The sequence below is a fragment of the Zonotrichia albicollis genome, chromosome 1 (genome assembly GCF_047830755.1).
Source record: "Zonotrichia albicollis isolate bZonAlb1 chromosome 1, bZonAlb1.hap1, whole genome shotgun sequence".
NCBI lineage: Eukaryota > Metazoa > Chordata > Aves > Passeriformes > Passerellidae > Zonotrichia > Zonotrichia albicollis.
Window position 1 is genome coordinate 103,390,021 of NC_133819.1, and position 24,001 is coordinate 103,414,021.

Here is a 24,001-nt window from a genome sequence, read left to right on the forward strand (position 1 = left end):
AACCAGTAATGTCTTTTTATTAAAATACCTCTTAAAACACTCATCATCATAAAATACACTGGGTGTTGCTGCATGACATTTGTGTACACACAACACTTTCAGCAAACTCTAGACAGCATTAGGAATTACAAAAAGTAAGGCAAGCCCCAGAAGGTGTGCACTACCTTCTCTCAGGCCACTACAGACAACTGTGTTTACATTTTTATGCCATTCCCCACAGCATTTCCTGGGACACCTGTTAGGCTGCTCCCCCATCCCTCCTGCCCCCACTTGATTTGACCTCACAGTGAAATTCTGAGGATGTAAATGGAGACAGTGTCACAGATCCATGGGGCTGCACGTGCCTGACCAGAAACATCAGTCCTCTTCCTCCCCCAAGAAGATTCTGAGCTACCCTCATCCTTCCAATATTTTAAGACTGCAAAAATGTGAAGCATGCTAATGACCTCCTGCATGTTTGATTGCTACGTGTCTCCTGTCTGGGTCAGGAACATGGATGCATCACCCTCCAGCTACAGTCACAGCTACTCATAACATATTCTTCCTCTCCATTCATTTTAAGAAATTCTAGCAGAAAAAAAATATAACATGAATTGTAAAATATAGGAAGAACAAGTCCTCCATTATAAGCTAAGTTTTTCTATTTTTGTCTATGATCTTTTATCACTTAACTGTAAGTTTAAAGTATGAAGACATTCCATAATCCACTAGTTCAAAACAATAACATTCATCTTTCAAGTACATCTTTACAGCTGAAAAAGACACTGAAGAAAGTAACATTATTTAATGAGAGTAGATTTTTCTCTTATTATTATCATTATTATTATTATTCCATCTTATTGAAAGAACTGTATCATGAGGAAAAAATGGAAAAAACATTCAGGAAAATTTTTCAACAAAATAAATGTAATATGACTGCTTTCATGTGTACATGGTACAGATAGACAGGTGTAACTAGAAAACAGTTTCATCCCTCTAGCTGAGGTTAATGAGAGAAAAATGAATAGTCAACAGTTCCTTTTTGTGTTTGCATATGCATATATGCATAAAAAATTGAAGGGGTTAAAACCTACACTATTATAAATACAAAAAAGCTGATCATTAACTACTCATAGACTTTATTCTTGTACTTAGTACCATTATCAGTGGACACCTTAAATCAGTCATAGTAACTGCTATGTAACTGTGTAACATATAAAAACTCTTACTTAGAAAAATGCACAATGTTCTAAACTCAGAGCACTTTAACTTTGCCTTTGCAGACACATATTCCCTTCTTCACTGACAAAAATTTATGGGGAAAAAGAAGAAATTTAATAATAATAAAAATGTTTTGGAATAAATATTCACAGGAAATTACTAAATGGGAACATGCTTGCTGCCAGCTGCTCAGCTGGTAGACTTGTACCACTTGCTTGTTCCTGTCATTTCGTTCTTTATTCCTTTAGTCATTAAATCCATCATAGCCTTTCATGTTTCCTTTACTGGACTAAATGTGCAGGGTGTAACAGCCCTAGAGAACAGTGCAACAGGTGGGAAATGCAATAGCACTTACCAGCTTTATTTTGGGATCTAAGAGAAGACTGAAAAGATTAACTTGTGTAACACATAAATTATGCATCATGGCCCCAATGAAAAGAGAGCAGGGCAAATCAAACTTGGAGGAGAAGTATCCCATATATGGTGTTTTGCTGGGCAGCCCTTCTAAGAAGTTAGGATTTTATCCATGACAGCCCATTCTTTGAACTTGAAGAGAAAACATGAATTTTAATTTTTCTCCAAATATCACTTCCACAATAACAGCTAACCTTAAAAACTGGAAGGTAATAAAGTTAAAAAACAAAACCAGAAACCGAATCCCAAAAACCCAGCCCCTAAACAACATCCACCCTCCCTCCAACCTAGCAGCCATTTATTTATTTGTTGAATTTAGATAATGGAAATCTCATTACCATATTCCAAAAGTTTCCCTACTCTAAACTACAGGATCGAGTACTATGTTCTGAAAACCAGTATAGACAATACTTTCAAATCAAAGGAAAACAATCAGAACAATAATGATGAACATGACTGTACCATTTGAGCAGAAAAAGAGAAAAACAAGTTTAAAACATAGTGTTTAAACATCTACTAGTTAGCCTCGCTTATATGAATTAAAAAAAAAAAAAGAAAAAAGAAAACAGTTCTCTGATTTTATACATCCTCTTTTCAACCAGGTACATTTAATTGCAACCAGCAGGCACTCCACCAAAATGCAGTATTTGCAATCCCAGTCTCTTTAACTGAGAGAGATTACTTTGGCCTCAGTATTGCTATATTACAAATTTCCTGCTTCAGAACATGCAGTTCATACATTTGACAGTTTTACTGCCGTAGTCGATGCATTCTGGCCCAATGCACTCACAGCAGGCGTTGTGAAACCATCGGTATTTGGAAGCTCCCATGGACTCGCAAGAGATCTTGCACTGATGTATTGACATGCAGTCATCAAAGTACACCACAGTACACATGTGTTCTAAACCAAGAAGGAGAAAAAAGTTTGGTTTAAAAGGTGTTTTTAAAGGTTAGTTAGATATTAGTTAAATGAGCAGCTGTAGAAGTATGATTGCAAACCGACAGGACTATGAGGCATAAGGAAAAAAGTGACAGTAAAAGCAGAGAGGCAAGGCAGAGAGACAAGGTAAAATCTATCAACTTCAAATTTTCAGCATCTACAACTCAACCCGTTGTCTGATCTCCTCCTGGATTAATTTACTTCCATATTCACAGGCAAGAATGTTTTTAAGTTTTATCCCCCAGTTACGAGAGCGTAAGGATGAGTTATTCCAAAATTACAAGCAGGAATGTGTCCTCTGAAGGTAATATGCTACCACAAAAACTTCAGGTTTAGCGAAGTTATTTTAAAAAAACATCAAAAACCATTATATGGTTGTAAACGTTTCTTTTCCTCCCCCACCCCAAACTCCACAATGATCTTTAGCCAAATTAAATCACAGACCTAAATAATCCTTTTTTCATCAGCATGAAACTGCACACTTTTATCTTTCTTTTTTTAAGCAACACCACCAGCTTTACTACTAATCTTAAGAAACCCCTTCTGCCTAAGTGTTGACTTCATGCTTCTCACACCCATGCAATTACTTGAAATGCCATGAAGTTTGGTGCAGCAACATCAAAACGGAGCTAAGGCATTCACCACAACTATAAATAAAACCATTCCCCCCTCAGTCCCCTGTCACCATCATATTTTCTGAAAAATCCCCTTGTCCAGGATTCTTCTCCTTGGGAAGCTGAGAAGCCTCAGAGAAAAAAGAAAACAATATGATCTCATCTGCTTCTCCTGTGTTTTGCTGCTTTGGAATGTGGTTTGGAGATTGTTTATCCAACAGGTGATTGCTTCATTGTTTTCATGTGAATTGTTTTGCCTTAATGACCAATCACAGTCAGGCTGTGTCAGGACTCTGGAAGGAGTCACCAGTTTTCATTAGTATCTTTCTAGCCTCTTATCTGTATCCTTTCTCTATTCTTAAGTATAGTTTAGTTTAGTATTCTTTAATATAGTATAGCATCATAAAATAATAAATTAGCCTTCTATGAACATGGAGTCAGATTCATAATTTCCTTCCAACAATGGAGGTCCTCAGAAAATACCACAGTCCACTTCCAATTCTCCAAGCTGGCAGATTCCACCACCTTTCTTCTCTACTGACCATAAAACTTTGTTCATCCTCCAAAGGACCACGATTACATAACATTTACCCAGAGCATAACTGGCAGACTTTGGGGAAAGCACAACTGATGGCTATCTGCAAACAGGAATGTCTCCCTCATGCAGATCAGACCAACTTGTAAGCAGGAGATGTCAAAGGGCTTTCTAGCCTATTACTACTCGTGGTGCACCTGGAAGAAACCCATTGATTTACACTCCAATGTGGATTAGAAAAAAGTAATACAAACTTAAATAGTAAATCAAGACAGTGGGTTAGTTTTGGTTTTTTGGGTTTTTTTGTTTTTTTTTAATGACTGATTTTGATCACTGTCAAATTATTATGCTACTACCAAAACAGCTGCAAGAAGGTCAGAGGATGTGCTGCCAGCCCACTGAAGGCAACAGAGTATTCACTGCCTTGGTCAGGCTCCAAACTGATGTACATGCCTTGCAGACACCAGATACAGTGCAACAGGCAATAGGGATCTTGGGTAGGAGAGGCAGACCCAGAGCTGAAGCCGTTTCTGCTCCCAGAAAAGCTGTGCTGCAGTTGTCAAAAAAGTCTTGCAGTACCTGAAATACTGCTAGAAACATCAACAAAGTCCACTGTGGCTATGTAAGTCCCGTCCCATTCTTGGCACTTCTATTTCTATAAGCCCTTATAATATATCCTGAGGCAAAGCAATCAGAGGAATAGAATTCTCAGAGAACAAAATCTCTACCTGAAAACAACCAACATATCTACAGCTTCAATAAGGATGTTTGACTCACAGAGAGGAAGAGGAAAGTCCTGAACAGAAATATGGTACCATGTGCAGAGTGACAAGTGTACACCTGAAGTGCTCAGCCAAAGCTGAAAAGTTGTAGGGAGAAGGAGCCACCACAGCCTCAAAGGCAAGAAGGCAGAGGCCAGACAGAGCTCCAACTTCTATGGGGAATGCACAACAAGGACTTGGCAGCATTTCATCACCAGTGACAAAAATTTCAGATTGCCACAGTCCCAAGAAGAAGCACACACCATCCATTCCTAGAAGTCCCAGATAGCCCCAGGTATCTCTTCCCTTCACTCCTCACAGGAAGTTTCTAGTGAAAGGGTAGGGATGAGAAAATAGGAGCAAGTCTCCAGACAGTATTCTCAATCCCATCAGTCATTCAAGCCAGTGCTGGGGCTCAAGCACAAGAGCCTTACAGAAGCCTCTGCTGCACATTACTCTTTATATCCTTTTGCTTAATCTCTATTCTGTCCTTTGATTCCTTTTTAGTAGTTTTCTACTGAAGTGTTACTACATTAGGTTTGACCTTAAATTCCATAGTCTTAGAAGGTGTCAGCTGGAGGCATGGAGCCTCTCCCTTGAAACAGGCAATCCTGGCTAAACTAGAAAGCTTTCTTCCTGCAAAATCACCTTTTGGGATGCCATCTTCAGCCAACAGACTTAGTCTCCAGATAAGCCTGAGAGGGCAAAATGATTCATGGCTATCTCCAGATTGGAGTGAAACAGCTCTTCAGAGGAAGCAACCATCCAAGGGGTTGCCAGATGTGCTCACTATCTGTTGATCATGGCACTCCAACTTGCAACACAGAAAGGGAAGCCTAGGGTAGGCCAGGGAAGTTATCAGGAAAGCTGTGCACACTCGGAGGTGTGCTAACTGCTCCCAGCACTTACAGACTGTCTTCACACCAGAGAATGTCCAGTCCCTTCTGTGCTCACCTTCTTGTTAACCTCATCTCTGACAGCCTCAAAACTGTCAGCACTGCTTCACAAGTCCTGCTGAAGCCTATCAGCTAATGCCTGCAGAAATGAAATAAACTTCCTGGGGAAGGAGAGCCTGTGATTTCTAGGATGTAAAGATCAATGGCACTGAACAGAGAGACATCTCTCTGGGTAAAGGAGGCCAGAGGAGCAGCAGCACCTGGCCTATAACTCTGGCAAAACTAGGTGGCATCAGTCAGCTCCTGTGAGACCGCAGACTGGTCTCGTGAATCACTCTCCCAGGACCAAAGCCAAAATTCAACCTCATTATGGTGGCAGTGACAGCCAAGGACATTAATCTTGACTGACTGGAGAGTAGAAAATAAAGTTTATTTCCACCTGCACACAAGTCAAGAGGATTAGGTTCTTGAGGACAAACACAAAAATGCTGCAAAGGGGAGAGAGCAGACTGTATGTGGCGGGCCAGAGCCAGCAGTAGATCCATCTGGCCCCAAGCAGCTCTTGTAAGCAGCTGGAGGATGTGCTCCATGTATATGTTACCAAATTGTTTCTGACATCTTGCTTACTGAAAGACTTGGCAGGTCTCAACAAGTCAGACTGCCCAGGGTGCACTTTGCTTGTCACAGGGCACTTGTGATCCCCTCCTCAGCAATGCCTCTGTGCTCATGTGGAGGCTGAATTGCTGAAAGCAGGAGTTCCTCCCCTCAAGCACTAAATCCTGCTCTATAAACTCTGCAAAAAGGGTTACACAGGGGAAAAAAATACATACCTACAGGCTCAGCTGGGAGCTGGGAGAGTACTTAAACTCCTTCACAAAGCTAATTACCGAGTCATCACTTGGCTCCCTCAGTGTAGATAAAAACAATATTACTTAGTGCAGTAACAGCTTTCTCATTTGCATTTTGCCAATTTTCACACCCCAAGGATGACAGACTGCAGATGCAGGGAGGGAGAAGGATGCAACAGTAAACTTTTTTCCCAGAACATTAATTTCTCACCTTTTCCCCCCTCACACTTCATACTCAGTGAAGGTTGTGTAGGAGAAACAATAATCAAGTCTAAATTGAAAGTGAACAGAAGAAACTACCAGGCTTTGCTATAAAACTATCTGTATTGGTGTAATATAGAAAAATTTAGCAACTCAGAGAACCTTCTCAGTTAATGATAATTTGCTGTATGGGATCTTTGAAGTTATATGTGCTGTGTAACTTCAGCTGTCTGCTGGCCACTTTTGGTAGCTCTAAAAGTTCTTTAAAAAGATAATTGTCCATCCAGCAGTCATACCATTTTATCATAGAACAGCCTGGGTTGGAAGGGACCTTAAAGAACATCTAGTTCCAACCCCCCTTCTGTTGGCAGGGATACCCCTTCCACTAGGAAAAACACTAGTCTAGTGCAGTAGTGAGGAGAGGGGAAAACAAGAACAAGATTAACCTGCAACTGCTTATGCACAATCCATTTACATAATCTACTACTTTTGGACAAGTCAATTTTATGTCAATCAATTTATAAAAAGAAACATTAAAAAAAAAGTCCTCCTAGACTACCTACAGAAGTAGATGTCTCTTCACTGGAATTCTTGCTCTCCTCCCGTTTTGCACTGGAGGGGAGCAGAATTGCAGGCAAGACACCATTCCCTGTGTCACCAAGCAGTGCTAGTCAGAACTCTTAACTACAGCACAGATTTTGTTTTATCAATTGCCAAAAAATTATCTAGTTCCCCTCTCCCTCTTGCCAACATCCTGTCATCATCTCAAACAACTAAGCTTATTTAAATCTCTGAACTCACAGTTCAGAGCTCTGAGGGTATCAGCTAGAAGTACAGCAAAGAGAATGAAGTACAAATGTAGCTCCAGATTAGTAACCATCGCAATCCTCTCTGAACTAGAGGCTCAAGTGCCAGAAACAACAGACACAAAGAACTACAGCAGCTCCAGCAGCGCATGCATAACTCTGGCAGCTAAAACATTACAAGTCAGTTCACAGGAGGAAAGGGAAGACACTCATTAGGAAAATAACGGGGAAGTTCAAGGTCTGGTGGCTGGGTTCAGAGTAGCTGGGGCGAGAAAGGAATGCTTTATATCCCACCACACCCCACCTCCTCCCAGATCCACAGCCACCCTCCCTGGTGGTGGCTCCATGCCACTCAGGCACAAAGCTCGTGGTTCCTGTGGCTGGTGCTGCTTTTCCTGGCACTCACCCAGAACTGCATCAAGCAAGTCTGGCACCCTGGGCCAGCTTAACGGCAATCCCTGCGAGAACGCGCAGTAACGCTGAAATCAGAGCTGTGTTACACCACGTGACAAGGGGTATCTGTGAGCAGTTGTACAATTTGTATTGTAAGCCTTTCCAAATTTTGGAATGTATTCCAGAAGACAGCACAGAGACCACTGTCCCCCTACAAAATCTACCTCTCATTTGCCCCTGTCCCTTAACATGCCATGCCATCGGCTACTGCCAGCACACCATGTTGGAGGAAAGCAAGCAAGGAGCCACAGAAGAACCACAAAATGAAGGAGGCACAGCACTGTAAAGGAAACATAAAGCATCTGTGCTCCTAACCACAGGAATATTCTTTCAGATCCCTGATTGTCACAGCCTCGAAGACAACTGCTTGGCAAGTCACCTTAAGGGTATCTCCGTTTGCAAGACCTGCCCTCAAGCCTAGCGGCATTTCTGGGGAGAAGGAAAGGGTAGAGACAGGGCCTGTTTCTCCCACTGCAGGCTAAGCTTGTGTTTACTGCCACTGAGCACACACATACACCTTCACAAACCCTCCCTCTCTTTCAGTGGCTCTAACACTTGCCAGCTTGTTAAGGCAGTGACCCGATTGTGTGACTGAACTCTGCATGGGCAGAAGCCATCAGGCTCCAGGAACTCCCTCAGCCACCTCACTGTGCCCATGCTCACAAGGCTCTTCAGTCCTGACCTACTGCCTGCCCCTCCACCTTCTGATTATGGCTTCCCCAATGAACTCAGCAAAACAGAATTGGAAACAATGCTAGCCCATGGCTCACACAACATCCAACACTCTTGGATGTCCAGCTGTCCTGCTTCCACCATAATAATTGATCGAGGCCAGATGCTAATTGTTCTTTCCACCTCCTCAATTCTCAATGCTCAAATCATCAATGTTTTTATAAGTAAAATTTAATATGACTTTTGAGAAAGCAGAGCACTACAAAGTTATCTACACTGTGACCAAGAAAAGAGACTCTTCAGCAGGCTTACATATTTAGATACTTAAAAGTATGGGAATAGGATGTGGAAAGTAATCATCTATCTTTTCCAGTTCTTCACTGGTCACTAAGATGGAGAAGGCACAGCAAATGATTACAAGAACAGGCTCTGACATTTATTTCTGTTTTAAGTGTCTGCTGAGGCCTGAAAGCCAGTGGCATTTGGTAACTATTTCCAAATATAACTGTTGTTTTTGGACTGTCCTCATTCCAGTAAGAACTCTCTCAGCCTAATCTCTAATATGTTCCTAGTAAAAGAAATGAAGGGGACTTTTGACTAAGAAAAAATGGCAGTGTTATGTATTTGTCTGTGTTGTTGAACTCAAAACTGCTCCACACCCTTGAGATGCAATTCAAATTCTAAGTTTAATCCAAAACTATCATTAGCCCATCCTGTTGGTACAGCAGTAAAGCACTGTCAGGGAAAAGCCATCTGGATTGCAGTACCTAAGTACAGTGGGATATATTCAAGGCTGTACTAAACATAATTTTTTTCCCTGAGTTTAATTTATAATTGTAAGTACTGTAGTCTTTGTACACAGGGCTTTTTGTGGCTTTCCATTTTACATGACTTTGTACATTATTCTCATAACGGCAAGCAAGCATTTTAATAACATCAAAGACATATGAATGAGATGCTTTCTGCCCATTTGGTTTCCTAGTTCTGGAATTAATTTATTTTTCTAATGTGCCTTAGCCAAAGGAAATTAGAAAAGTTGCCATTATGGTTCCATTTAATCAGCAGCAGTCCTACTCAGAAACACAACTAGGTCATTGGTTCACACTGGTGTGGAAAAGCAGCATGTCCATCAATTAGGGTATCTTTTATTGATAAGATAAAAGGGCCATCACAACAGCAACATATGGGTTACAAATATTTAAAGTGTACATTGGGAAGGAAGCAAAGCATTAATTGCACTAATAAATCAGATGCCCTTTTTCCCCTGTTAAGCAGCAATTCCACTATGAACTGTTTATGAGATTCTTTAAAGTCTGACGTAATGATTTGCAGGGAAAAGTGTTTCAGGTTTAGTATGGAAACCAAGAAACAGACTGTGTTTTTTTTTATATCACTGTTGACTCTAACTCAAAGTTCTCATCTTTCCCCCACAGCAAACAGCATCCTGAAGTCTGTCCTCTAAACTGAAGGAAAGAATATAAAAAACTTAATATTAAATAGGAGGAATTAATTTCTAAGTTGAACCCCTACCACCAAGTTACTTATTATGAAGACAGTCTGTCACATATCCTTCCTTCATCAATGCTTCTAATCTTGCTTAGGTTTACTATTAATCCTGGATTTCATACAAAACATCCCTCTAAAGATTTCAGGTTATGCCAGCTCAGATGAAATAAATAAACAACTGTTCCAGATACAAGAGCTTATGGCACATGGTTCTCTCAGACCTCTTAAGCCATGTTTCAGTTGCCTACTTCTGCACCTATATGTAATTCGGATTCAGGTTCTGGTCTGTCCTGTCTCCTAAGCTACAGGTAACTGTTTCTGGGTCAGAGAATACACTGTGCCAATGCACATGAAACAGCATGAACAAACTGCCTCATGCCACAGGGGTAATTATAAACTCACGTGGTTCAGTGTCTCCTAAGAACATCAGTCATTTTAACACCATCTTCCATGTTCATCAACACCTTTGCCTCACTCCTTCTGTTATGTCATGCTCAAAATTAGGCTGAACCTTTCACACATTCTTATGGGAAAAGAAGAAGCGAGCATAGAGAAGAAGAGGACATGCACTGAGAAGGCTCCTAGAAGAGACAAGAGGAGATGCTAGGGATTTAGACACTACACTCATTACCTTTGTCACTGGAGTAAGGTGTGTGGACATTGTTGTTTGGAACAGAGACGTTCTGATGCTGTGGCTGGTTCACTGTTTCTAAAAAGGAGACGAGGTTCTCATGGTGTGACAGTTCTTCTGCCACAGGGAAGGAAACAATATTCCAGTTCAGCTGAGTATCCCCTTCTGTCAGTGCCCGGAAAAGGGAAGGAATTGGTTCATGCAGCTCCTCGACAGTGCTCTTGGATGTCGGAGGTGTGTCACTGTAATTGCGAGGATTGCACATACCTGCAGAGGAAACAAAGAGTAAATTCCACAGAACTCCCCAAGCTCTTCTTGAAACAGGTAGGAATATTTGGAGAATTAAAATTGCTCCTTTTCTTGCTGAACAGAACAGAACAGAACTCTTTCATATCTATCCCACTCTCAGCCCAATAGCAGAAGTGCTATGAAATACAGCAGGACAAGTTTTCCATTACAGCAGGCTTTGGATTGTTCAGACTTCTACAAAACACACCTGTGACTTGTGGAAAGAAAAATCTAAACAGCACTTTCCTTCCCTGTCAGTGTTACAGCTTAGGAAATGGAGGGTTCAGTGGAAGGTTTGTTTTCCCTGGGAGAAGAGATTATACAAAGCACAGTATAATTGATAGGAGCATAAATCTGGCATGCAAGGTTAGGACTGAAGAAAGGGAGTATCTTGATAAGTCTGAGGTATGTGAAACTTTTGATCACAATTCAAGTATTCCATCTCATCTGCTGCAGCAGTGCACTAGATCTTTTTAGTCATCTGCCAGAGACACAAAGGTCACTATCAGGACAGAGCATGAGTCTGAATTACTTTACTTGTGTAAAGACAGCCAAGATGAACCTCATTTTGCTACTTAGCTGGAGGGGCCACAACAGGCAAAATACTAATTTCTAGGTTACCTCTTCCTTCTTTTTCAACATCTTCTGCAGTATCTTTTTTGAAACCTTGTCATTTTTTTCACTTTGCCAATTCCTACAAAATGTTTTTGTGATATGCAATGCTGGTTCGTCTTTTTGTTAACCATTTAAACACTAATATTTATTACTAGCAATTAAACCAAAGGTCATTTCAATTTAAATCCAATCTGTGGAAACTTGCAAGATTAAAAAGAAAATTTGTATCTGCATAGATATTTTAAACTCAGGAGTGATAAAACACTGTTGAAAGTCACCTGTCAAGAGACAGGCAAATCCATTTTCCCCATGTGCATCTGAATATAATTTTGGGTAGTTTCACAGACACAGGTTGAGACAGCTACAGCTGCAAAGCACACCAATTCCTGAAGTATTAAAGTCTTATGAGACATGAATGTTCAAAGTCTACCTGCCTCATACAACCAGAGAAGTATCTCCTGCCCCACAGATCCAATAGGGCTCTGGCTTCACAAATAATTGTGTTTAACTAGAGCCTTATACAAGCCCATAATCTTCTCAACCTAAGTAGATGGATTACCACAGTGAACAAAGCAGAGGGAAGTTTGTCCATGGTGATTAGCATGAGATCCAGCAAATCTTAAGCAAGTGGTTAGCATTACCAGCATTTGGTAATAGGAACACTCCATGACAGTCTGCTCCTATAAAAAGGTGAGCCAAGTACAGAGTTGGAAAAAAATAAGCCTCTTTTCCAAACAACATCAGGTCATAATAAAATATAATTTCACTTACATAAACACCCTACTGTACATGATTGTTTTCCTGCTCCTCTCAGTTAGGTTTGTTCTTTGCAGACCTTTCTAGACTCACTGCTTTAATAAAAAAATTCTATCCCTTCCTTACCATCCTTTAATAAGCACTAATATTAACAATGCTTTAACAAGCACTATATTAACCACACAATTGCAATAGAGGATAACCACATGAAAATCAGTTAGGAAGATATCAAACCAGGTAAGAGTTTTGTACAGATACATCAAGGGATGTATGCTTGAGTTAATGTCATTTTATTAATGGCATCATTAATAAATTTCACTGATCAAAATGACACACAAGGGAAAGAAAAACCAAAACATCAAGATTGTTTACCAAAATCCTGCAGAATGTATACAAGTTTGTGTGCATATCAATGCAATGAAAATATTACCTTAAGATGGTACCAAAAAATCATTGCTTATAGTTTAATGGGTAAGTACTCATCCACAAAGATCCTTCACCCTTGCTGTTTTTAAAAGCATTTGAATAATAATATTTTAATATAGTAAATATTGGTTAAAAAGACAATTGGTTAAAAGGTTAAAAAGAAAATCAAAAAGAGTTTAACTTATGAGCAACCTGTAAGGATCAAACATGTCTACACTATCACTTTGGAATGGATGAAAATATGCAGAAGTGGGCCATTAATATGATGGAAGCAGATAAACCTTTACAAGGAACTAGAAGAGCTTAACTCGAAGGGAATGGGGGACTTGTTGCTGTTCTCCCTCCTCCAGCATGTTTTTCCCTGTCAGAGAAGGGAGAGAGCATACACAAAACATGGGGCATCAACTGAGCACTAGCACAATTAGTGGTGGAGGACAGGAGGCAATTCCTGCCCTCGAGGCAGACATGACCTTTAAGACACAACAATCTACCTGCTTTTACATTAGACATGATCAGCTTATAAAGAAACTTGAAACATCAGCTCAATTATCAGCAAAGAACTGTGTGTAGGGAGTCAGGTATGGCATGTATTCCTGTTTCTTTATTTGAATAAGGCTACAGCAAGGATGATCCTACACTGAAGAGAAGAAGAGTAGGACTGAGCCATAGAATCCAAAAAGGCCTGAGGAACCCAAAGAACCATCAGGAGAAGTTTTAGTTTACTCAGTAGTGGGAAACTGAACCTGAAACCTTGTTAGCTCCTCTCCAGAAAAACACAATGGGAAAGAGCAGCAGAACAGTGAGTCACCTGCAGATTTATGAAGAGAAACTCATGTGTGGACTTCACAATCCCAAGAGGTAGGTCCTTCTTCGCCCTAGAGATCAGTACACTATGCTTTGCTTTCTACACCAGATAGTGGTTCTAAACTAGGGAAATAACCTGCACTGAAAATGGGCATTTTGACACTAATCACCTTCATGAATTCAGAGAAAACTGACCTAGAAAGCCAGGATTTTGGATGGTGGCACAGGGAGACTTACAACAACCTCAGGAAGATGAAGCTTTTTTTACATATAAAACATGAAACAGAACTAGAATACAACCTTCTTAAGCTGGGACAGCACTCACTTGTAAAGATTTGGGCACTCTGAACAACTCCTGTCAGCATCAACATGTTCTTTTTAAGATTGTCATCTAGTCCTACAGTAAGACCTTGTCTGCTTCTTTCTCACCCTTCACAAAGAGCTCTTTTTGTAAATTAAAAACAGTGGAAACACTGGGCCGTGCATATTTACTAGTTGTCCCAACCCAGTTCTAAAGGTGTCCCAGTGCTGTACCTGTCAACGCACCTTTTACAGGTAGAAACCTTCAGAAATACAGAGACAGCATCCAATCCCACTGGAGAGTTCCCTCAAGACAATTCAAACAGGAGTTTTATGTTTGAGAGACAAAATTAATAATCAGCTATGATGACATTTAACAAGCAGTACCTGGGCTACTGCCACCCCCAGCTCCACAGAGCAGACACAGCCCTCACATATTTGGGTCTCCACAGTAATTTATTCCATACCCACACAACCAGCTGTAAGGTGCTTAAAGCACAGATTCTGTCCCAGTGTTTTACTCCTATTTTAAGACTGTGAGCTCAGCATGTGGCAGGAGAAGCAATGTAAAAAAAGCAAGAATTCCCCCCAAAAGTGCAAACTTACCAACACAGTCACAGCACTCATCCCAAAGTGTGCCCAGGCAGAGCATGCACTCCTTACAGCAGGAACAGTTCCCTTCCCCAGGGCGGCACTGACACAGCTCCTGGAATCAACAGACACTCATTACACTGCAGCAATCCCAGATGTGAAATAACTACACAGCACAGTGATTTTTCCTCAAGCCACAACTCAAATTAGGGCATTAAAAAAGCTTAGTACACTAATACAGCGAGTAAACGGTGAAACAACTCCAGCCAAAATCCAATCCAAGTTTACAAAACGATCTTTTGCGAGTTTGCTTTTTTTTTTTCCCTTAAAGGTGACATTCTGAAGAGAAATCTGAAGCAAGCATTTAAAAGACAAAAAATCCTATTCATGGGAAAGGTGTCTGCACTTCTGTGCATGTGCATGCCTAAATCTACAAGTTCTTTGAATGTTTTCCCATCACAACAGGAAACCTGGAGACAGATTCTTCTTTATATATAAATAGTGACCGTACATTATAATTTAACTAAAAAAGAAAGCTACTGTAAGCCAAATGTGCCCACTCAAGACATGCATGATGTCTACCATCACACCTATCCCTGGATTCTAAGAGGAACGTACCCATTTAAGCCATCTGACCACAGGATTTTCTGCATCTCCAAACACTTGTTACACGTTGCTCTCTGTTTGCAACATTAGTGACCAGATTTTCCCCCCTTCCCACCCACCCCAGGTCTGGATGATTCATTTTTGCTATTATGAAAACAACCTTATGCTTTGTCCCTCCAAATTGACACCTTGGGATACCTATGAGATTTCTAGAGCCTCTAGAAAGTGAAATGACCTATACAAGTATTTTTCTTTAACCATTCAATAACCTAAAAAGATGGAAAAGGTGTGGAAACATAAAGACAAATATTTCTCTTTATACTACCTAAACACAAAATCTCTGGTTTAGCAGTCCTGCTGCAGACACACACTTGTGGACTCAAAGCATGGAAAAAGCCAACAGGGATTAAGAAAACCTAAAAACCAGGCAGTTTCCTTCCCTCTAACTCAAATCCATCCTAGTAACTCCAGTTTGGCCAAAATACTGCGGCTGCACGACAATAATTCACAGCCTTGAATTACATCATAGCACAAAACACAGACTGGCCAAGAAGTCCCTTTGGTTGTCCTGTGTAAGGATTTGGCTTTGATGACGTCTGTCTAACTATCACATTACACACAACTGGGGAGAAAACAAATCCCATTGCTGGAAACACTGACCACAGGATGGGATCGTTCCACCCAGGCTTTACTGGAAAGGCCGTCGGCAAATGTGTGACACACCAGGCCAGGGGGGAGATTATGGCCATCCCCACTCTCTGATCCCATTATCCAGAGGCAGAGGAGGGACACACTGCAGGTGGTGCTCATGGACAGGAGAGAAGGGCAGGAAGGTGGTTTGGTTTGAAATTCTCCTATCCTGGAGTCTCCACCCATGGTTCCACCCCAGCTGGGTCATGGCCACCTCTCCTTACATTGGTGGCAGGCACCAATGTAATTTTCCAAGTGAGGTTCCTTTCTGAAGCACATTGGGAAGAGCTCAAATTGGGCAAAATTCCATTTTTAAAATAATTCTTTGCTTGCTATGGTGAAGAAGCACAAGGTAGAGGAGAAAGAAGCATTTTTATAGCAGATGTCAGGAACAGGTTTGCAAGGCACAGTGAGTGCAGCTTTGCACCTGACAGTGTATGACTCCTGCTCTCTCTTTACTCTGCAAAACCGGCCACTGCAAATGCCCACAGCCACCCTCGCTCACACCAACTCACGTGGGCACACAGAGGACCAAGGAGAGCCCTTCAGAGAGGGAGGCCAGAGCAAAGTCTGTACAGGGACAGGCCCCCAGAGCACAGCAAATGGAGCTGCAAGGCTCCCAGGCCTGAACAAGCCCTAGAATGTGCTGCAGACAAGCTACAATCTACTAATGCAGTATAAATCCACAGATTCCTTATTTTTCCTTTCACTTCATCCCAGATCACAAATCATCTTGTATCCAGCAAAGAAACAAAATTCACCAGCTACTGCTTGTGCTGCATAATGCTGAGAAATGCTGTTGCCTGTAGAGTTTATTGTGACCTCACTGACTGATGGAGAGTGAACCCCTTCTCCACACTCATTTCTGCAATAGGCAGCCCTTGCAAGTATTGAATTTTTATTTACAGAGTGGAAAGCTACTAAGATTTATTACTTTTTCATCCTCAAAATTTATGAATGGCACCTACCACTGTTTCCACACAAACTGTGCTGTTTCCTAGTAAAAGATGAAAACAGGCTGATTAACAAAATATGTACATTTTTCCACCACAGGAGACACTACAAACTTAGTAAGATGACTTACGTGAGTTAATGATGCATTTCTAAAATATTTATCTTACCATTTGATAAACAGATTTTGTCAGCCTTCAGAATAAAAAGCCTGAATAGAACAACTTTAAAAATAACCACGAGTTTAGCATTAAAAATATCCAATTTATTCTTCAACAGTTAAACCGGGCAAACAACTTTTACATTTTAAAGACACCAACAGGCCAGCATGTGGGAGGAGGCAATTCTCACTAAACTGTTAAATGTAATGCATGAATAGAAGCCAGAAAGTTCACTAAACTAAAGTAGTTGTGGTTTTATGGAAGAGTACTCTCAGAGAATTAAATGTAACCTTAAATTCTGCACTTGCAACCTGTTAACAAAAATTTCTGCCTAGCATCTATGTGTGTAAGCACTGACTTGGGGCCACCACCATTACACCTACCAGTATTGTAACAAGCTTGTTTTCACAGGAAGGGCTCATGAGCTGTGCAATGTTTAAGGGGTTTTTTGTTGCTGTTTGGGGTTTTTTGTATGTTTATTTGGTTTTTTTATTATTATTTCTTTATTTTAAAGTTGGAGGGAGAGGAAGGAAGAAAGAACAACCTAATTAATTGGTCTTCTGCCACTTTGGGGCAATAACTGTATGTTTTTCCATGTATCTGTTTGCACATCCATGGTTTCCTTAACCACCTTTGAGTCCTCCTGCCTGACTCATCCACACTGGATACCGGTAGAGGATACATCTTTATAAAAGAATGCTTACATGAGACGTGGGTGACAGCAAGGCAGAATAAGGAAGGTTCCTTGTTGATAGCTGGGGGTGGTGAGGCGTCAGTGGAAGAAAATATTACTCATCAGTCAACTTGGCAACTTCCCAAGCTGAACTACTTCACTTCCCAAGGTGCATCAGAGAATGTATTTTGCTAGGCAAGAAATAAGCCTCAGAGTTTAAAAATACAGTATTAAGTAGGAAGTAGGCATTTTTGTACAATAAAGATATTCCTGCTCCAGAGAGCAAACAATAATTTTTAGAAGATGTTAAACATCTAATTTTTTTCCAAAGCTTTCTTGCAATTCCAGAGAATATTTTCTTGGTGTAGGGAGAAGCAGGACCTGAAGGCATTGGAAACCTCTCTGCAAACTGGAAGGGGGACTGAAAGAGAGCTTTTTTCCCTAGAACAGTTTAATAACAGAAAATCTCCTGGAAGTGAACCAACCAGAACTGTTTTGTTAACCCAACCGGGTTACGTACTGCAGCTACAACACACACTGGAAGTAATTTTTAGCTGCTGAAGCCCTGAAGTTAAGGAGTGGCATTTATTTCATACCACAGGGCTAAAATGTCTTGGAAATCCTTTCAGGCTGACAAGTTTGTACACAGGATTAACAGGAGGCAAAAAAGACAGATGGAAAGAGATTTTAATTGGAATGATACCACACCAGCTGAGGTGGCTGCAGGTCTGTAGAGTTCAGGAGAGAAAATCCTGTTTTCCTCACAAAACAACCTCTCTTTAGAAGGATTGTAAAACCATGCCTGAATTATAACACCATTTGTTTCCTATGCACAGCAGCAGTTTAAAGCACTGCTGCAGATGAGGCAGCAAAGCTCAGCTTCCAGCCCAACACTGACATTCCACCCAAGCCTGACTCCTGCCAGGAGCTCTGCACCTCAAGGGCCAACCTGGGACCTTTTGCTATGAACAATTGTGGGAACGTCTCATCTCGAGGTTTCTGCCTTCAAGGATTTCCTCCATGTTGCAAGGACACAATATTCCCTCCCCCCGCCCAGTGAGGGCCTTTTCATCTCCTCCACACATGGAAACATCAAAACAACCCACGGGCCAAGCCAGCAGCAGATGTGCTCGATAAACACTGCAGCACACGCTCCCTGTGCGCCCAGGGCTCCACCTGGAATGCGGGGCAATGGTGGCTCATGGACTCCAATCCCAATCCCAGGGACGTGGGAAGGAGCCACAGCCAGAGCCTTGAAGGGCCAAACTAATTTTGGCCCTTCACTCTCTATACTCCCAAGTCTTACCCACTGCTCTCTCAACAGCTACAGGAAGCCACAAAGTTTCTTAGCGAAGGCTGAGCTGATGCAGAGAGATGCCTCAAGCTATTTTCTTCCAGGCCTTTGCTTATGGAAAAAGAGGAGCACCAATAAAGCTAGAGCCCAGGATGCAAAGGGAAAGCTGAATCCATGGGAGTTGTTGATCTCATGCACTGTTCTGGACCTAACAAAATAAATATTTATGTAGGGACCACCCTTAAGCAGAGGAGCTCCTAAGGAGTGGCAGTAATGACTGTACTGACTTTTAGCCATGCTGGCAAAAATATTTATGTTAACTGTATGCTTGTTGAGAGAGCAGGTCCCTTGTCCCTCTGTCTCCAGGACAGGCAGCCTCCCTTTCTGCACACAGATGCAGATGACAAACACTCACAATCTGTTTGCTCCCCCAGTTGTCTCTGAGTGACATTATCTGGGTTTCAAGACAGGGATTTTGCTAAACTTGAACATCGATAAAGGTCGGTGAGGGAAAAATGTCATGCGATAGTCAAGCAGCCTCCCTCAGCATGGTATTTTATTTTTAAGCTCAGATTCCTCCAGAAGAGTTTAGAAAGGGAAAAAAGTACATGGATATCTACTTGCATATCTATCCAGGAAAGAACGTGCATTTCATATGCCAGTGCAGCATTTCTGCCACACCAGCACTGAAGTTTTAAAACAAATGAAAAAGCCAAGAAGAAAGATGACAATTGCTTTAAGTCAAAGCTTTAGGATATCTTCCTGTCCACAATCAGACTAGTCTGACCTGATCTGTTCTTCTATAAAGAATGAATACTGACTGGTAAGTCAGGCCTGTGTGCAGGAAGACGGCAGCCAGATGGTGAAAGCAAACAGTGTAATTCCCTTGCAACTGCACACAACTCACATGGCCTAGGCCACTTTAGGGTCTCAGAGAATTGCAGATGATTTTGATTTTAGGGAAATGCTTTAAAAAGGGACTCCACATCACCTGTACAAAGTAAGAGAGAACACACCACAAGCAAAGCAGTTCAGTGGTTTCTCTGTATGCACAGGGCTGTGTTGCTACAGAGATGCCAACATAATCCAAGGAAAGCAGAGTTGTATGAGCCATTTCCATGCACTGCTGAACCTCAGCCATTTATTGCCAGCTAAGTAAGGACTCCAGCAGCATTAACTCCACCCCTCCTGGGCTGTGCTCTGTTCAGACTAGCTCATAAAAATAAAGTTTAAATGTTTGCTGTCTCAAGCTTGACTCGATAAGAGATGATTTCTCAAGGAGATATCTGTTCTTTCACAGATGGTGGGCTCCATCAGTGGCACCAGAAAAGGAGATACATCTTTCCTGTTGTCCCCTTTGCTTACAGAGAAACAAGCAGCAGATCAACAGCTTCCAGGACTGAAATCCAGCACCCGGACCAATAACTTTCCCCTGAATCAACAAATCTGTACCACTGGATTTACTATTTAAGTGCCACTTACATCCAATGCCACAACTGGATGTAACAACAGCATGTTACTTCTTACAGGTTTCATTTCTGGAGCTGATTTCAAAAAATGCAAGAGAAGGGGCTCATATGTGCATCAGTTTGTCACAGTGCACAGTGTCCAACATGCCAGCAAAACCACTGGAGTTCTGTTTGAAAAGGTAAAAATCAGAAGACTCATTCTTGCTCCCCTATTTAACAACTCCACAGATTGTGGTGGGGCTGGAAGAAGCAGCAATTTCTTTTTTTTTACTTTTAAAGCAAAGGCAGTGCAGAACGCAGAAAGAAGACAGTTCAGCCTACAGTCAGTCTTCATTCCACAGCATGGATTTGTGAATCTGGCAAGTGTTTTATTTGTAACCAGACAAATTTTAGACAGAAGTCAGCAAAATGAAGTAAACATGGAAATGCTTGAGGCCACTTCTGCATCTCTTTTCAGGCTGTGACCATGCATTTACAGTAAGCACACTCACATCTTACTGCCATATGACATTGGTGCTCTCTGTTATTGCCTTTCCAATTTACAAAGAGGCAGTAGGAAACAGCTGCTTTTAAAAAAGCTGCAGCTGACCACATGAAGCCTCCTTTCTCAGTCTGGAGTCAAGAAGCATGCTCTGTTTACCATGACTAAAAAAATACTTGGTAGCTACCAGAACTGCTTGTCTTTTTGCTAGAAAAGGCCCTTTTGTTCTGCTGCACACAACATCTCCTAACTCCTGCTCTAAGAAGAGCAACCTGGTCTCACCCTGTTTCTTTCACTGTACAGACATGCAGTAAGTCTAAAGCAGCATCATGAATTTAACGTACATTTCCTAGGAGTTCAGCTCATAAGTATTTGGTTTGGCTTTTAGGCATCTTTTAATTCACCATACAAACCTGATGCTATGGAGAGCATCAGGTGTCAACTCCTGACCCTCTGCTAGAGACTTAAGGAACTGGACAAATTGAAAGTTAAGGGCAACATCTCAGACAGACATAATCCTTGGCTTGAAAAAAATTCAATGAAAAAAACCAAAAAGCATGCCCATATAAATATGCCCTCGGTATTCAGAGTCTATAAAATGGCTGTAAATCTGCACTTATATGGGTAGGAGATCAAACCAACCTCTTCACAGAGACACTACTTAACATAAAATGCCAGTTATTTGTATCTTTTCAGGAGGCAGTTTCGGGGCTGCTTCCTGCACGCTGGAAAGCAGATGGAGGACGCAGGACCTGTACCTGTATCAGGCACTTGCTGACGTCGCTGGCACACAGAGCCTTGTTGCAGCCTGCTGAGGATGGGATCCACAGCAGGAACAGAAGGACGGTGACTGTGGGCGCCGTGATGTACTGTGACCTCATGTTTCCTGCAGGCGAGCAGTTTTCACAAGTACTTCAACCAGCACTGAAACAAGAACCAGCGACTGAAAAGGCTGTTGGAACACAAGTTAAATTCCATTCCATTCCCCCTTCAATAAATATGAATAATTTTTAAAAATGCAAACTGGGGTACTTTGCAGCAAACCCAATCCCTCCTCCTCCAGCTAACTTGTTTGTACAAAGCTTTCTGCTATTGCACCTTTGGATTAAAACTGCAGTAAACTTGAGGTGAGCAATCTCAAGTTTGCAGCATCAAATATGACATCCTATAATAAAAACTGCCTCAGATGAGAAAACCCACCAAAGGAGACTTAATTTTGCAAATGCCCAAAGCAGGAAGATGGGTTTTGTGTAGTATCTCCTCAGGCTAAGGTACCCACAGGTCTGTAGGGCCAAGGCCACACAGCCATCTTTTACACCAAGGTAAGTTTCCCCATCACCTTTAATGCAGACAGGCAGCTATTTTCACATGGACTCAGATGTCACACAGGCTATCAACTCAATCACAAAGTTGTTAACTTATTTTTTAAAAATATACAGACACCACCATTAAAAAAAACGTACCAGACACTTTGAACAATGTAACTTTCAAAAGCCAAGCAAGTGTCTGAGGTCAACCAGAGACGACAAGCATCTGCTACATCAAACAGACAGGAACCGGGTTTGTTCAAAGCATTCCACCTTTCTCCCTTTGTGAAAACCCAGCCTGTCGGCAGGTGGTATTTGCCACAAATAATATATCACGATTAGCAGCGTGCCACTCAGTTTTTACTTGTGCTTTGCATGTGAGCCCGGCTAAAAGAGGACCTATTGCACCAGGCACTGTACCAATATATAATAAAAGGCAGCCCATGTTTGGGCAAGCTTACAGTGAGCCTGTATTGTTCTCCTAAGAGAGAAAGAATGCTAATGGAGCACTGGATTGCTTTCTTTTCGTATCTAGAAATGTTTTTCTGTTTTACGAACTACAAAACCCGACACCCTCAATGAACAAAAAAGTGGAAAATGAAGGCACGACCTGGACATTCAAAGTCTGCGTCCGATTAGTCCCTCTTACAATGGTTGTTAAATGCCTTCGAATCTCGCTGTGCTGGGCACGCCGCCATCTGTACCAAGTTTTGCTGGGGAGACCCCCCTGCAAGACGCACGGAGAGCACGGGAACTTTTCCCCCACCGCTTTCCCTCCCTGCCATCGGGAGCCAAGGACGCTTCCCTCCAGCACCCACAGCCGCCGGCCCCGAGCTAGACCCGGAGCCGGACCCGGCGGGTGCCGCATCCCGGCCGCGGGAGCGGAGCCGAGCACGCTGCCTGCCGGGGGAGCGATCCAGGCGTGCTCCCGCACGGCTCAGCGCGGGGCTGCGTTACATAAAGGGTCCCAGCAGCGGTGCCGGGCGATGCCGTCCCCACGGACTCCCCTGGGTGCGCACCGGGGTCCGGGTGTCCCTTCCCCGGCCTCCTCCCCGCTCCAGCTCCGATTCACCGACCGCTGCTTTCCCAGACTTTTATCCGGCGCGGCACCCCCCGGAGCAGGACCCCCGCCCGCCGCCCCTCCGTCCCGCAGCCCACCGCGGCGGCACCGGCTCAGCATCGCTCCCCCGCTCCGCCAGGATCGCACCGGGGCGGAAAACTCCCCAAAACCCCTCCGGCCGACCGACCCGCGCCCGGCTCCCCGTCCCCGCCGCAGCTCCCAGAGGCCCGGGCCCCAAAGATGGCACTGCCAGGGGCCGGGAGGCCGGTGACAAGGAGGGAGATGTGGGAGAGCACCCCCCCTCCGGAGTGGCCCGGGGCAGGCGGGGCCCCGCACGGGGAGCGGGTCTCCTCCTCCTCCTCCTCCTCGAGCAGGCACGCAGGCAGCGGGGCGGCCGCGCCGAGCCGCACCGAAACTTTCCTGCCACAAAGAAGCAGCCACGGCTCCGCCGCCTTCTCCACCTCCTCCTCCCCAGCCACCGGCTCCATCCCGGCCGCTCCCCGCGCACTCCCCCGGCGGCGCTCACCGGGCGGCCCGGGCCGGGCACCCCGCGCTCCGCAGGCGGCTCTCGCTGCTCCGGAGGCGGCGGCAGCAACTCCGCGCCTCGTCCCACTGCTCCCCCCTCGGCCGCAGGCAGCGCGGAGGCGGCGGCCTCGCATCATCGCCCCGCCTCGGGGCACCGTCAGGCGCCGGGACCCTCCCCCCGGGACCCTCCGCCCCGGCGGGCGGCGGCTGCGCGGAGCGGGGCGGGAGGAGGAGGCAGGGGCCGGTGGACGGGAGGTGCCGCCGGGCCGTGCCTAGCGGGACGGGACGGGACAGGACGGCACAGCCAGGTCACTGCCTCTTCTTCAGGGGGAGAGGAGGGACTATCCCCCCCCAAGCCGAGTGCGAAAGTCGGGGCTCTATGGGCAGGCAAGCAGCCCGGGAAGCCGGGTCAGGAGCAGCGGGCGCGGGGTCTCTCAGAGCGGCCGCCGCGGGGAGCAGAGAGCGCCCAGGGCAGCGCTCCCGGGCCGGAGGGAGGCGGGGAAAAGGAACCGGGGGGCAGCGCCCCT

General features: G+C 43.5%; 1 protein-coding gene across 2 annotated transcripts; it reads right to left on the reverse strand.

Annotated features, from left to right (window-relative positions):
- TWSG1 (twisted gastrulation BMP signaling modulator 1) lies at positions 1–23,635 on the reverse strand. 2 transcript variants are annotated; one of them, XM_005486699.2, is made up of 5 exons: positions 23,476–23,635; positions 21,341–21,506; positions 14,273–14,372; positions 10,478–10,744; positions 1–2,515 (listed from the first exon to the last, which is right to left on the reverse strand). In XM_005486699.2, the coding sequence occupies exons 2-5, from the start codon at positions 21,461–21,463 to the stop codon at positions 2,334–2,336; spliced, it is 672 nt and encodes a 223-aa protein (XP_005486756.1). In that variant the 5' UTR covers positions 21,464–21,506; positions 23,476–23,635; the 3' UTR covers positions 1–2,333. The 2 variants fall into 2 exon arrangements, with proteins under 2 accessions (XP_005486756.1, XP_026649026.1); XM_026793225.2 differs by lacking the exon at positions 23,476–23,635 and adding an exon at positions 23,137–23,280.
- Between the last annotated feature and the right edge of the window lie 366 nt (positions 23,636–24,001).

Coding starts and splice junctions, on each gene's coding strand:
- TWSG1 (XM_005486699.2), bottom strand. CDS start 21,463: ATGAGGTCACAGTACATCACGGCGCCCACAGTCACCGTCCTTCTGTTC. Junction 14,373..21,340: donor TCAGCAAGTGCCTGATACAG/GTACAGGTCCTG, acceptor TGTTGATTCCAG/GAGCTGTGTCAGTGCCGCCC. Junction 2,516..10,477: donor ACCTTACTCCAGTGACAAAG/GTAATGAGTGTA, acceptor TTCTTGGTTTAG/AACACATGTGTACTGTGGTG.